Below are 15,733 nucleotides of genomic sequence, written 5' to 3' on the forward strand. Positions count from 1 at the left end.
CCTGTGACGGTTGACATGGGGCGCTCGCTGCACCGAAACATTCCACCGCGGGTGCCACCACCCCCCCTCCACCCGCCAACCGTCCCCCGCCCTCCGGCACGTGCGGCCACAGATATCCATGGCACGGCGGAGCCCGTGGTTCAAAAATATTCCGCTGGAAAATGTACACTCCCACGCGGAAAAAAAAAAACACGGGGGCGATGCGAAACACCACCGCTGCGGCTGCGACATTTTGACGGAATATTTTTCCCGGTCACATCTCATGGACGGCGCGTGGCGTGCGCGCGCTGGTAGAGGAACACGGACAAAAAGGGGACACAGGAGGGGTGGCCGCGGCGACTCCGAGGTTGCCATGACCGTGCCCAAAGACACCGAGCCAACGCCCGCGGAGATCCCGGGTTTAAAACATTTTGGTTTTAACCGTCCGTGATGGAAAAAAAACGGGTTCTCACGTATAGGCGGGGAGTTGGTTTTGCTGCCGGTCTCAAGCCCTGGCAAACAACGTTTGCATTAGGGAGGCTTCAAACTCGGTTACATGCAGTGATTCATTGCCAGCCCTAAGAATGAAAAATATTTCGCGTGCACTGGACAGTTACATTCTTTACAGGGCGCTGTCAGGTGTTGCCGCCGTGTGTGGATGAAGTCGCCGATGTTGATGCGAGTGCCGCGAGTAGTTCTGTGACGTCGTCTTCAGGGGGGCTATTTCTTCTGACACAAAGGTGGTGGTGGTGGGTGCGGCGAGCTGCGAGAGCTGCGAATGGAAACGTCGTCTTCCTGTGACGTGACGTGACCTTGATAGGGCAAATTGAATCGGGGGGAGGGGGGGGGTAGGGGAGAAAAGGCAATATCAGCTGCAAATAGCCATAGGTAAAAAATAATGAGTACACTAAAGGCACAAACAAAGCACAGAGGTGCAGCATCCTGACAACCCCCTCTGCTCTCTGTCCCCCTGGCGCCGCGTGCTTCGTACGACACGTTGAGTAAAGTAGCCCCTCGCGCTTCACGTTTACGAGATAAACGTCTTCGTCGCACTCAGGACGTTTCGCGTGTAGGCGTAGCCACGCGTCTGGCTGCCGCCTACGCTTGTGGGTTTATTTTTTTCCTCCTTTTTTTTTTCTTTTGAGCGCCGCCGTGACATCACGACGGTGCCACCAGACCTGCCGGACGGGATAACCCAACGGCAAAAGAACCGCGCGGCCCCCCCCGCCACTGTACGGGCGACTGAATTATAAAATAAAATATATATACGCACGTCACGGTCCGATACCGGGGCGATTTAGGCCACGGGGGAACCGGGCGCCTCTCGCGCGACGCTGAGGCCGCGCACGAGCCGGTCCCCGGCGAGGCCCGTGAGCCGCCACTCGACGCACGTCGCACGCAAGGACGAGAATGATCGCCCTCGGCCCCCCGGCCCTGTTTGGTCACGTGTCGCGACTTCGTCTGGGGGAAACCACCTGTGCCGTGTGGGCTCCACGTTGCCTCGGCTCGGATGTGCCTGGATACCGATCCGAACCACTGATCCGGCAAAAACCTCTGGTCCTGAAGAAAAGGGGGCCTGGTGCTCCCGTGGAATTGACGGCAACACACTCACCGTTTGCGAGCGAGCGCCGAGCGAGCGTTTCAGGGATGCGCAAAACAATAAATCCTTTTTCAGGACGGCTCGCAGCACCGCTGGAAGGAACTGATTAATTTAAATAAAATAAAAAACACACACCTCTGCTCGACCATTAAACACGTGGTGGAAGGTGACAGAGGTCAGCCTCGTGTCTCGGTTTACGAAGCTGTGAGGCACGTGCCTCAAGGTTATGATTGCACAAGGGGGCAATTTTGGGACGGTTGTGCACACACGAGCGGCGCAACCTGCGCCGAGCGACTCCGGACACTTGAACGGAGGAGTTCCATCGAGGCAACAAAATAACGCGGCACGCCAACCATTGCCGCTGATGGTTGCCCCAATATTATGCTCTCGTATCGAGGCCTAAGGGATGCGAGCGGGGGGTGGGGGGGGGGTCGGTAGGACGGCGTGCCAGGCAGACAGAGGCTGCTTGTTGGCAGCAGAAGAAGATCCTGGCACACGTGCTCAGAAGGAGGAGAAGAGCTCCGACTCCTCGCATCCTCGCGTTGTTCCCAGCACATGTTGCGGCTTAACGGTAACGCGAACCGGGCGCGAAGCTTATGGGAAACACCTGCCTCCGTTAATCCCGTCAACAGGGCTCTCCCAGCTGCCTGGCCAGCCCGGTCTTTCCCCCACCCACCTCCCCTCACGACCACCTGGCGAAGTCCCCGGGAGTTCTCACTGTGCTCAGTTCCCGGCAGAAATGCCGACAGATTGGAGAGACGAGAGAACGAAAGCCCGACGAGCCAACTTGCGCTTTCACCATCGACCCGAACCCCGCCTGGGCGAGCCGGTTCCGTCCGACATTTCCGCGCCACGAGATGTCCTCGTGAAATTCGATGTCGGGTGGCGGGCGGGCGGGCGGGCGCGGGAGGGCGGCACGCGCCCCAAACGGCGCGGAGCGGCAGCCGCAGCGGCGGCGACGAGGCTGCGACGTCAACGTTACGGCGTCCCGACTGGCACGCGACCCTACCTCCCTCCCGAGCGCACGTTCCCATTCCTTGCTCTCCACAACCGCTGTCAGTTTGCTGCAGCCAGGAGGCAGGCCACCCCACCCCCCCCCCCCCCCCCCGTGATCTCCTCATCCATCTCCTCCCGCCAAGGTCAAGAGGTCGTCGTGGAAAAATGCCGCCGATGCCAACCGCACCTAGCTAGCGCCGACTAAAGTCGGCGTGTGACCTCCGAGGTCTCCCCTTACAGTGTCCCGCCATCGGGCCTCAGGTATTCGCCCTTGTGGTCAGAGACCTCCTGGGGTGCCACTCCAACGCTCGTCTCGACACCCCTTGCACTCCTCCACGCTGCACACAGATCCCCACGCCCGTTGAAGCCGTCGCGCGAAATCTTCCTTCCGCCGGCCGCCTCTCCGATGGCACGGGGGGGTTTTTCACTGCTCTGCAAGAGTTACGATTTGAATGCCTGGAATACTCTCCTGGCACGTTCCACAGCAACCCCCCGTCGGTTAACGCGGCAGTAGTCGATGCGTTCGTGAAAAGTGCCGCGTGAACACAAAAACCGCGTGAAGCGAGGGATCGCTGTCTTACTGAAGCGCATCTGCACGGGACAGAGTTCTGAGATGGGGGAACCCCGCCGCGTGCTGGAGCATTCCGTGTACTGGACCGCTGTACCGCTCAGCCGAGCAGCTCAAGCAAATAGTTCGTCGTCGACCGCGCAGACACCGCGCTGTGACGACGCGTGTACCGCGTTGTGTGAAAAGTGTTCCCGAACAGAAGAGAACCGCCTCATCAAGAAAACGCGTCGCAGTGCAAACACGCGTGTTGCCTGCACGTGGAGTATGTATGTTGAGCTTCTTTGGCAACCTTGCTAATCGGAGGTGCGGGTGTTCGTGTGCTTACCCCTCCTCACAACAGGCCTCCCCGATGAATCGCGACGAGCGTTGTGCACGACGTGCGTTTGATCGCGCGCCCCGTCGCCGTTTGCGCGCCTCACCGCGTGCGTCTCACGCGTTCGTCTCGCGCGCAGGTGAAACTCCGCTGTCGCAAGGGGATCCCTCCGTCGCTGCGTGCGAGGGCCTGGCAGTACCTCTCCGGCGGGCGCGCGCGCCTGGCGCTCAACAAGGGAAAGTTTGATGTACGTTGCACGCACACGAGCACATTGACCGAGATCTCCCGCACTCTGGGAGAATGGGCCGTTAGCGAGCACCTGTTAAGGGCGGCACTGCGCACAAGGTGGCGACGCCGCCAGCACCGTGCCTGGCCGCCTTTGTCTTCCCAGTGCCCGTGGTTACGCACCGCACCAAGTACTACATTTAAGGCTGGCTCGACCTAGGGGAGGCCCACTGCCAGCTCATACATTCACCACCGATGTTGGCCGCGGCCAGGAATCAAACGCGGGTCGCTAGGTTCGTAGGGCAATGCACCGAACGCTACGCTACCACTCGCCACACCCACGCACAACAACCATTCGCCTCTCTCTCCAACGCATGCGCTACCCTCTACCCAACACCCCCCGTCCCCCCCCCCCTCGCTGTCCACGCAGGAGCTGGACCAGCAGGACGCTGACCCCAAGTGGGTGGACACGATCGAGAAGGACCTGCACCGCCAGTTCCCCTTCCACGAGATGTTCGCCGCCAGGGGCGGTCACGGGTGAGTCTGACGCAAGCGTGAAAGGCAGCGGCAATGAGCGGCAACGCACGCGAGCAGAACAAATAAAACGGGGGATCGACGGCGCGCGCGGAGGTGGGGCAATGCCGAGCCCTTCGCGTTGCGATCGTTATGCCCGGCAAGCGGGTGTCATCGACGCCTTCGCTTCACCCCGGTTTCTCGCCGCCGATGTCACCCGCTCGCAGCCGATGTCAACAGCGAGCGGGTGGCACGGGGCAGCGTGATGGGTAAATTAAAATGTCTACACGCTGGCGGCAGTGGCGGCGCTCGGGGCGTTGCGCTTCACGTGCAACACGCGGCAATGCGCCGGTCGCACCGCAGTTGAACTGCAGTGAACCCCCCGCGCGTGAAAAGGGGCCCCCCCCCTCCTTCGGCGAGATGAAGTGGCGCGAGCGATCCAGATCCACCGCTTGTGTTGCTGGCGCTGGACATTCACCGCCGTCGATGATTAACTCTGGTGGTCAATGATTCCACAGCACGGATCGAAGGGGGCCCGTGAGCACAGTGTGTGTGTGCGTGTGCAGCAGGTGTGGAGCTGGCCATTAACAGCACTTTCCCCAGTAGCCTGTATAGGCTACCTGAGAAATATTTGTCTTTGTATGCGTGCGGTGGTGCAGTAATTAGGACACTTCTCAAAAATACCCACCGGACCTGGGTTTGATTCCCAGCCACGGCTAACATCGTTGCGCATGGTAAAATCTGAACTGGTTCTGCGCCTATCCCCGGTTCGACTCGGCCTTAAATGAGCTGGCGTCCACAGCGCGTAAACACACGAGCACTCGGGAGACAAAGGCGGCTGGGGCGCATTGCTCGTCGCCACACAGCGACCCCTCTTGCACGAACAGCACTTGCCCCCCGACCTCGCCTGCAAAGTAACGACCTTTGCGAACGTCACCTCTTAAAAATAAAACAAAGGGCCCCACGCGAGTATGAAGTCCCCGCGGTGGAATCCCGCTCGTAAAAAAAAACACGCGAAAGTTCTTGCCCCCCTGAGTGACTGTGACAACGCGGCTCGCGAAAGAGTCCGACCGCGGTGCGTGGCAGAGGTGGCGGCGATAAAAAATAAAAAAAAAACACACAGACGAAGCGGCCGTTCCAGCGAGCTGCGGCACACGCTGAACCCCCCCCACCGCGCCCCCCCGCTCTCGGTCGGCCACCCGAGCGAGCCGCCGGCGTTTTCCCGATCGCGTTTTTTTCGATCAATTACGAGCTCGCTGCCGAGCACACCGCGTGGGCTCGGCCAGCGTGATGGAGTGACGCGACGGTCGATCGTCTGTGGTGACCCGCGTCACACTCTTTGTGACCCAGGTTCAGCAAAAATGAAACTTGAGACAGTTCTGATAAAAGCAACACACGCTTGCATTACACCGGTGGGTGGAGAAGGCAAAAAGGGCAACTTCTCATACAAGCACGCTCATTCGCAATATATAAGCACAGCTGGCCCTGGCTCCCAAGTGGTGTGCTTATATCCAGCTCCTACCACTGGGTCGCGATGACCGATGCCGGCGATGATAATTACGTGTGGCCCTCTGACGTTCCTGCGACGACGAAGGGCAAGGATGACGGTGGTGGTGATGATGGTGACGGTTAGAGCCACGGCCACCCCGCGTGACAATGGCAATGGTCATGTCGTGACAATGGCTCGATGGTATTTTCTTTTTAATTGAACAGTCGTCCCGCCCCGGCTAACGAGGCTCAAAAGTCGAAAACCCAGTCCCCCAGGGGTTTCTCTGGTGAAACAGATGTCGCCTGACAGCAACATGAAAACGACACTCCCGCTGTGTGTCGTATCTAAATACAAACGCATCTCAAGACAATGCTCAAGAGGGCCCATGAGCTGGTAAACTATTTTTAATTTTACCAGGTAAGGTCCACTGAGCTGTGTAGCTCTTTTTCAGAAACGAACCTGGCCATAAATGACAGCTCAACGAAAGTGGCTTATCATCACGCTGGAAATGTGTCGCAAATAAATACTCTAAACGTGCGATGTCGATTCTAAATGTGGAGGGATACACCGTAGGACCCAGAGAACATTCCACGCAACCACGGGGAGAGACGCAAACTCAAAATATACAGCAAGCGTCAGGGTCGGGATCAAACCCACGACCTCCTGTAGACCCGGCGAGGTAGTTAACATCTCCTAGCCACCGTGATGATGATGAGAGAGAGACATGCAAACTCAAAATATACAGCAGCATGCGTCAGGGTCGGGATCAAACCCACGACCTCCTGTAGACCCGGCGAGGTAGTTAACATCTCCTAGCCACCGTGATGATGATGAGAGACACGCAAACTCCAAATATACAGCAGCAGGCGTCAGGGTCGGGATCAAACCCACGACCTCCTGTATACCAGGCGAGGTAGTTAACATCTCCTAGCCACCGTAGCGCCCCTTCACAAATGATATTAAAAAACGATTGTGTTGAAAGAGCCCCTTGCCTTTTTATCTAGCATAGCTTTTATATGCTTCATAAAACCGAATTTGCGGTTGTATGACTGCAATGCTTAATATTTGGGGAGGGGGGGGGGATGGGTGGTGCAGTGGTAACACTCGCGCCTTTCCAGCAAGTAGAACCTGAGTTCCATTCCCCACTCGGGCCCCTTTTACTTTCTGTGCGGAGTTTTGTGTGTTCTCTCTGTTCTTCATGGGTTTCTTTCGGATTTGCTGGTTTTCTCCCATCATGGTTGTTGGCCAAACATCCCAATGTTGCAGGACCCTGATAAAAAAAAAAAATCAAGCGTATCTGGACTCGGTGGGGCTTTCCTCGTTAAAGAAGTAATTATCGTTATTATAACGACGATGATGAAAATGTGGGCGACTTTGATGATGACGACGACGATGATGAAAACAATGCAGTAATGGTGATGCCATGACGATGACGATAACGACAATGATGATGATGACGATGACGAGTGCAGGCAGCAGGACCTGTTCCGCGTGCTCAAGGCCTACACCGTGTACTGCCCCGAGGAGGGCTACTGCCAGGCCCAGGCACCCGTCGCCGCTGTGCTGCTCATGCACATGCCCGCCGAGGTCAGCACACGCACCCGGACCAACAACCAAACAAAAGGCGACCACCCCAACAACAACAGCAACCACCTCAACAATGACAAACACCCAAACAACAACAAGTACCCGAACAACGACAACAAGCACCCGAACCATAATTTTGTGGCAGACACGGCGGTGGCAGTCTTTGGCAAGTGGTATTTTAATATAATAATCATAATAATAGCACGATCAGAGAGAGGGCTCTGTGATGATAATGATGCCGTCGACGATAATACGAATGGCGATGGTTTTTGTGTGTTTTCCCGCAGCAAGCGTTCTGGTGCTTTGTTCAGATCTGTGAGAAATATCTTCCTGGATACTACAGTCCTGGCCTGGTGAGTAGCTCAATCCAACAACAACAACAACAAAATCTCATCGAGTGAAATAATGAAATAGAAAATGATGGAGGCAGAGTGGAGCGGTGGTGTAATGCGGTGTGTGCCTCCACAGCAAGAACGGCCTGGGTTGAATTCCCGGTAATGGGTGCCTTTCTGTGTGTGGAGTGTGTATGTTTCTCCCCATCTGTTCTGCGTTGGGTTTCCACCCAGTTTCCTCCCATAAGCTAAAGACAAACACCGCAATGGGTATTGGCCCTTCGTCCCATTTTTTGGAAGAAGAAGAAGAAGAAGAAGAGGAAGAGGAAGAAGAAGTTACCTGCAAATTACTTCACAGGGGAAAGGAAAAAAACAGATTCGGCAACTTCGAAAAACTGCACGTCCCACGAGGTTTGATACTCGGCAAGACTTTCCTGGGTAAACTAGCGTAGTGATAATAATAATGATAACATCAGAATAAATGCTACCAACCAAGTCGGGCTCAAAATATTTTTTGAGTGCAACTCAAAGCAGAGTCTCCAGGCTCTCAGGATTTCTGTGCGTTAGGATGTTTGGCGAATCCCTTATTAATGGGTGTTTTTTTTTCGTGCGGACGAACCGACGGAAACTGGAACGCCCAGAAATAAACCGATGAGTGTGAAGGGGAGGACACTCGGTGATCGACACAGATGGGGGTCTGGAAGCTGCTCGCTTGTTACTTCCATCTGCTGGCCACCCAGCGTATCACAATTCTGCGTGATCCACCAACCCCCCCCACCCCCCCGGCCTCCACCGTGCTTGGGTGGGGTGGTGGGTCGGTGGGGCTCGGGAGCAGTGAGATGTATGTATGTTGAACTTCTTTTGCTAATTGCAGATGTGGGGAAGGGACCGCAAACTAAACACAAAAAGCAGTTCTAAAGAAATGAGTTTCAATCTAGATGATTTAAAAGTGCATAAGCTCCAGTGGCTTCCTAATATCGGAAGGAAGAGCGTTCCAGACGGCCGGTGGGGAGATGGGAAGTTGGGGCGGTGTGGAGCAGGAGCGGTGAGATAGTGGGGAGGTGGGAGCGGTGAGGAGGTGGGTAGATGGGGAGGTAGGAGCAGTGAGGAGGTGGGTAGATGGGGAGTTGGGAGCGGTGGGGAGGTAGGAGCGGTATGGCGGTGGGGGTTGTGTGGCGGCGGTGGCGCGGTGCGGGCGCGTGTGAATGAGCGCCTGGCGACTCCCGCAACAACGTGACCGCCCGTGTGTTGGTCGTCGCGTCGGCAGGAGGGCGTGCAGCTGGACGGGGAGACGCTGTCGGCGGTGCTGAAGAAGACGTGCGCCCTGGCGTACCGCCACCTCAAGAAGCACAAGGTGGACCCCATCCTCTACATGACCGAGTGGTTCATGTGCGTCTTCTCCCGCACGCTGCCCTGGGCCTCCGTGCTCCGAGTCTGGGACATCTTCTTCTGCGAGGGTGAGGGCCTCCTCACAACCCCGCCGCCGCCGCCGCCTTCACTGTTACGACCGCCACTACGGCTACTGTCGCGAGCACCACCGCCATCGCTACCATCACAATACTGTTATGATTGCTGCCACCGCCACTACAATTACCGTCGACACCACCACCATCGTCACCACCACCGCCACCACAATTATTATCACCAATATTGCCACCAACGCCACGACAGCCACCGTCATCGCGGCTACCACAATCACCGCTGCCACGTTCACCGCCACCACCACTACCACCACAATCGCCACCTCCACTGCCAGCACTTGCTTGCTTTGTGACGAAGCTATTTCCACTATATTTATAAATGTATTATACAAGACGAAAGATACCAAAGCCGTAGCATGAACATCGAATGAAATGGAAATGATTCCTGGAAATGCTAGGCCCGAGGATGGAAAATAAAACCATCTCAAAGTTCATCAGGTCACGTTTTTGGACGGAAGGATGTGTGCTCTATTCTCCCCCCCTGCCCCGTGTAACGAACTGCACTTGAACATTGCGCGAGCGGCCTGCTCTCACCACCTGGCCAGAGTGTGGTTGTAAGCAGCGGGTCCCGGGCACACCATCGTCGCTATGGTTCCGAGTTGTTCAGCTCGAGGGGAAAGGCGTTCCAACGAGCTTCCAAATGATGCGTTCATCGTCATCGATGCCTCGACGCCTCGGGGTTGCAGCGATGAGAGCGCAGCGGGTAGCTCGCTGTGATAAGAATCCGGCGACGTGAGTTTAATTTCTGGCACACAGCTAACATCAGTGGCGAGCGATATCTAAATCGGTCTTGGGCACGCCGCTCCCCCCCCCCTCCCCCGTTCACCAACTCGCACTGACCAGCGTAGTGAAGTATGGTCAAACAACATCCCATAACTGACATGGCATGGGGAGGCCTGTATCCTGCAGTGGTTTGACAAAGGGCTTTAAATGATGATGATTATTTTAAATGTAATTAGTTTAGAAATAATTTATGTTTTTCAATTCGTATATACATATTTGCCATACTGGGGTTACTTGATCACTGTAGGAACTTGTGGCCCCTCCTTTCAGCACAAAGTTGGAAGAGAGGATTGATCCTTGAATTGTTTGATTGTTGAACTTCTTTCACACTGTACGTAGCCAATCGTGCTAATCGGAGGAATTTAATGCATTGATGACTCGTTGAATACATTACAGCAACATTCACTCAGAAATGATTCTGGCGATCCACACCGATGGATATTTCTGGTTAACATTGCAGGCCACTGGTACTGATTTTTTTTATTAACCATAACTGGCCGTTTAATTGCAGAGGGTGAGAGAAATTCCTTCTGAAATTCCACGTTAATTAAAAAGGTCGTGAAAAAAAAACCAGCTCTCAGCAGCGGCACCGCCAAGTGCTCGCCCACAACTAAAATATTGTTCAGAAAATGGCTGCGAAAAATTGGCCCGGCGTCGCCGGGGAAAAAGAACGCCGCCACCTCGTGCCACCGTCGCTGCTGCAACCTCCACTCCTCTCCCCCACCCTGCCCCCCCTCCCACCCTGCCCACCCTGCCCCCCCGCCCCACCACTGCCCCCCCCCCTCCCACACGACCCAAGTCCCAGCAGCCCTCAGCAGGCAGCGGCGTTCACGCATCGGCAGAAACCGAACACGTCCACTCCATCTTTATTATATATTTTTTCTCGCGTCAACACAAAACCTAAAAAAAAAGCTATTTACTTAATCGGCGTGGAGTGCGACTCCAGGGGACTCGAGGGGAATGCACACTTCGTGCAATTACGGGGAGATTGCATCTCCCGCGAGCTAGCGAACGAACAAGCGAGTGAGTGAGCTCGCTCCGGTAGAGCGGCCGGGCGGGCAGGCTGGCCACTGGCAGCAGCCCTAATTGTTCCGTAAACCTCCACGGGTAGGGGAGCTGTGCCAACCCCCGCCAAGTGTTCCGTTTGTACCCCGACCCAGATGCCTGAGACGTATCGAGAAACTTCCTCGGGGGAGGGAGACAATTTTAATGGTCTGAAGAGGAAGGGGGGGGGGAGGGAAGATTCCCCCCACCCCCCTCCTCTTTGATCTGCCACTGCTTGCCGGTGGTAGCGCTGCTGGGTTGCTGATGAGTGCTGATGGTGCTGATGGTGATTATACCCTTGGTGCTGTCGACGAAGATGCTGGTTCTGATGGTGCAGCTGCTGTTGTGGATCATAGTGTCTTTGCTGCTGATGCTGCTGCTGCGGTTGCTGGTGGTGATGTCATTAGAATAACCTTCAATCGAGGAATAATATTGTATTTCAAGCAAACTATAAAAAAATGTATATCTTCCGTCGCTCAGCTCAGCCTAACATGGAGTATTCATGTTCTCGTGAACACGAGCCACTCGGTTCAAATAATAACGGCGGCACTGCCCTTTATTTAACCGTGGTGATGATGTCACCTTTATTCTATTTAAGACCGGAAGCAAGGAAGACACCTTCACAATTGTGGCACATTCGCCCAATGTAGACGGTTGTAATCTCTGGCGAAACGTCGCACGCCAAATTGTAAATGTTGTGGGTTTACTCTCCAACACACCGGTGTGCTGAAGTCCTAACAATAATTGGCACGTTTTATTTACGTGACAAACATCACTAATTGGCTGTATCGGGTGGTGGCGGGATTAACGACGCATTTATATTTACGTGATCTAACCCAAAATAAACCTTTATTACAAATAATATCGGTCGCGAAAGCCTACTTACGCTTTAAACCGTCGGCCCACTCTCGTCTTGCCAGGCGTGAAGGTGGTGTTCCGCGTTGCCATCTCCCTCCTGCGCAACACCATCGGCAGCTCGGACAAACTGCGCGATTGCCAGGGCCTCTACGAGACGATGGAGAAGCTGCGCAACATCCCCGCTGAGTACATGCACGAGGACAGGCTCATGCACGAGGTGACCACGCCATCCCACAAAACGAAACTAAACTGTTAAACTAACGATTTGTTTTTTTTACTTACCAGGTAAGGCCGACTGAGCTGCTTCGCAATTTTTTTCAGAAGCGACCTGGCCATCACAAACGATAGCCCAACGAAGCGGCTTGTCGTGTGGAAATGTATAGCAGCAGCAGCCAAATACTCTGAAACGCGCGACGTTGTTGATTCTAGATGTGGAGGGAAAAACCGGAGGACCCGGAGAAAAATTCACGTGACCATGGGGGAGAGACAACGTGCAAACTCCAAATGTACAGCAGCAGGCGTCAGGCTGGGGGGATTGAACGCACGACCTCTTGTAAACCAGGCAAAGGAGTTAACATCTCACTGCCGTGGCAAGCCATGGATCAGTACGGATCTTGGAACGCTTCAAACATGCGTTTTGCCCCCCTCGTAAGTCATTAATTGGCGATAATTGTGACGGTACAGCGCGCGTACCAGGCTCACAGGAAACGGTACGTCGGTAGGCCGCGATGGGACAATGGGTCTCGCATAGCGGATCTGCCCGGGCAAGGCGCGGGGGCTACCATTTTTGTCCATTACCCCACATCAATGAGAAATAGATGATTTTGACTAACGACTGACGTTTCACGTTTGGCATGCCATGTTACAACGCTCCATAAATTCTCATTGTTATGAATATCAACACTTTGGTCAATCCGGCTGTATTTCTACAGGGTGCATCCCTAACAGCAACACAGCTTTAGCCTAAAGTTGAGTCTGCATGAGATCATCTTCACGATCCCCCCCCCATCCTCCATTTGAGACGGACGAACATACGGCCAGAGCCAGCGCATGATTAATAACTAAGATTTATAAGGCGCCCTTAAACAGCGAATCTCAGAGCGAGTGCCGTGCATGTAAAGGAGGATTATAAGTGAAAAGTAACGGGGGGAGAGAAAACGACTTGAGGGACTAGATCGGGAACTCGAGAGAGAGAAGGCCGTTTTCAACAGGTAGTTGGTGACTTCATCCGAGACTTTTAGAAGTTTGCATCGACTGCGAGTTCATGACCTCCAAGGTGGGACAGGGGAATCCCAGAGCCTGGGCGCTGTGTTGACAAATAAAGCCGATTGGGGACTCCGGGTTCGGAGCCTGGAGTGCGGTCACGCGGAGTTTGGGGGGGGGGAGGGGGGGCACGATGGCTGTGGATGTCAGAGACTTATCTCAGTGCAGGAATGTGTGGCTGAATCACCATCTGGATGTATGATGGAGTAAGCCCATTTAAAGCCTCGAACACAAGTCGGGGAATCTGAAACTCATTCACGTAGTGTGTACGTTGAACCTCTTGCTTTCAACGCCACAATCCTCCCCGCTTGGCTCCCGAGATCTGACGAGTTGATTGGGTAACGGGGCAGATGCGTGCCTTCACGCGAGTGCCCCCAACGCTGGAGAACGGTTGTAAAGAACGAGGTGGGAAAGCCGGCGGTGGGGTTCGGCGGGCGGTTCAAAGTTCAGACAGTACGTGGAGTGATAAAGATTCGAATGTGCACGGTGCCTTAAAAATACAAAAACAATTTTTTGTTGAGGCCCTCTTCACGGGGCGATTCCGCGTGAAACATACACGGGGGGGGGGGGGGGGTGGGATGTGAAACAACGAACACACGGGAATGGAAACATAAAGGGTTACATAAAAAGTCGTACAAATTGGACCAGCGGGCACAATGCCGCGCAGATCATCGCGGAACCGAGAAGCTTTGATCAACGGCAGTGATCCACCTCGACCACCGCAACAACCTCCACGTTGACTGTAATTGTCAATATGTGCTACGGATCTTTTCTTTACTACACCTAGTTGGAGGAGCGCATACCAAGGGGGGGGGGGGGTGGGGGGGTGAGTACAAATGGGGCAGAGTACATGTGAGACATTGCAATGGTACAAACAAAATTGTACAGGCAGCACACGAACGGGACAGTACGAATGTGAGACGCTACAAACGAGGAAGAACAGAATCGACGATTAGATCATCATCAAATCGTGGCAATTTCTTGAATGGGCGGGTTCGGGGGAGAGTGTGGTGGAGTCTGTGTGGGGGGCGTGTAGTGGGTCAGTTGTTCACGAGCCTAAACATCTGTCGTGTGTGCTGTGTGGTGGTAACTGTTGGGAGTGTTGTGGTTTTGAATGGGGGTGTGTGGGGGAGGAAAGTGGGAGGCGGGGATCGTCTGGGATAAACAGCCTCGCTCCTCCACGCGCGTTCGCCTAAAACTGGCAGCCGAGAGAGTGCAACTCAAATCGCAGACTTGGCTTCAAGCAACGCTCTAAAATCGGGGGGCCAAAAAAAATTTAAACGTTCCCAGATGTGGGCCCCGGGCCTCGCGAGCGTGTCGAGTGTTGACCGGTTCCACCGGCCGCCCACCGAACTTGCCCCCGCGGTCTTTGCCACGTCCGTCGGAAAACATTTTTCCATGTTTTCGGGGCGGCTAGGAGAGAAGAGAGTGGGAAGGGAGCGCGGTATTTTTCACTTGGTCACCGTGCCGAGCTAAACAGCTTCCTCTCCTCCATCCCCTCCCAACCCCGCCCCCCCTCCTTTCTCACGCCAACTCATCAGGTGCTGGAGTTGGAGGTGACGGAGAGCCAGATCGAGACGGAGCGGCAGAAGCAGATCGGCAAGTGGAAGGAGCAGAAGGGCAGCCAGTATCCGGCTTCGTCGGTGCACCGGCTGTACGGCACGCGCGCCGTGCACGACGACAGCAAGGGCGCGCCGGTGCCGGCTCCCTCCGACTTCACGCCGCCTTCGCCCTCCTCCACCGCGACGATCGCCCGCGCTCCGCTGTCACCCACGGGCAGCATGGCGAGCATCAGGCTGGGCAAGGATGACACGAGGATGAAGAAGAAGGCCGACAAAGAGCGGGAGAGGCTGAGGAAGGAGGAGGAGAAGAACAGGGCCCTGGAGGAGAAGGAGAGGCTCAAGCTGGAGAAGAAGAAAAAGAAAAGGAGCGGCAGCGAGAAGGTTGACCGCTTGGCCAACGGCCACCAGGACTCGAAGAACGGGAAGGCCACGGCGGGTCCCGGCGAGCGCCACTCGCTCGCCGACCCCGACATGAACCCGGAAGTTAAGCGCTCGACTCTGAGCATCCTGTCCGAGCTGTCTCTGGAGGAGACGTATCTCTGATGGGTCAGGGACGGCCGTGCACATGCGCTAACGATTTCGAATTCACAGTTGGGTGGTGGGGGGGGGGGGAGTTGGAGTGGAGGGGGGAGGGTGGGTGAGGGGATGAGGGGAGGAGGGAAAGTTGGAAATAAAAACAATTCCTTGGTCGTTATGTAAAGTAAAATACAACACTGAATTTTTTTTGTATAAACCCATCAGGGCTGGACATTACGTTGAATTGCTGGGAGGGGTAGAGGAGGGGTGGGGTTTGGGATCCGGGCTGAGAGACGGCGAGAGACAGGCATTTCACGGGATTGTGCGTGGCGTGGGATAGGACGGGAAGTTTTTCCGAATCCCAAATGCCGCCACACGAAATGAGCGACCCTTTTGCCGACGAAATCCCGCCAGGGGGTGGCGGCGGCGGCGGCGGCGGCGGCGGCGGCGGCGGTGCGAGTCGCACGGAGGGCACTCCAGTCCCGCTGCACTTTGTTTACCCGCTGTGTTTTGACCACTTGGGGTGGTTACCGAGAATTCCGATTTCACGTGGCCCCCCCCCCCCCGGGCCTTGCTTCCCTCTCCCTCGCGCTGTTCCGCGCCGCGTCGTCGCACCGCAGGCAC

General features: G+C 55.3%; 1 protein-coding gene across 1 annotated transcript in view; it reads left to right on the plus strand.

Moving 5' to 3' along the window:
* Positions 1-15,207, plus strand: part of LOC116939181 (TBC1 domain family member 10A-like) — a 41,093-nt gene extending 25,886 nt beyond the window's left edge. Inside the window, exons 3-9 of the mRNA XM_032947284.2 lie at positions 3,596-3,703; positions 4,112-4,218; positions 7,156-7,270; positions 7,558-7,623; positions 8,870-9,059; positions 11,831-11,985; positions 14,573-15,207. Of these exons, the coding sequence (XP_032803175.1) occupies positions 3,596-3,703; positions 4,112-4,218; positions 7,156-7,270; positions 7,558-7,623; positions 8,870-9,059; positions 11,831-11,985; positions 14,573-15,136 (1,305 nt within the window). The 3' untranslated portion in view covers positions 15,137-15,207. The remainder of the gene's footprint in view (positions 1-3,595; positions 3,704-4,111; positions 4,219-7,155; positions 7,271-7,557; positions 7,624-8,869; positions 9,060-11,830; positions 11,986-14,572) is intronic.
* The last annotated feature ends 526 nt before the right edge of the window (positions 15,208-15,733 follow it).

Source organism: Petromyzon marinus, chromosome 5, assembly GCF_048934315.1.
Source record: "Petromyzon marinus isolate PM22_M1 ecotype Great Lakes invasive population chromosome 5, UKy_Petmar_22M1.pri1.0, whole genome shotgun sequence".
NCBI classification, from domain to species: Eukaryota; Metazoa; Chordata; class Hyperoartia; order Petromyzontiformes; family Petromyzontidae; genus Petromyzon; species Petromyzon marinus.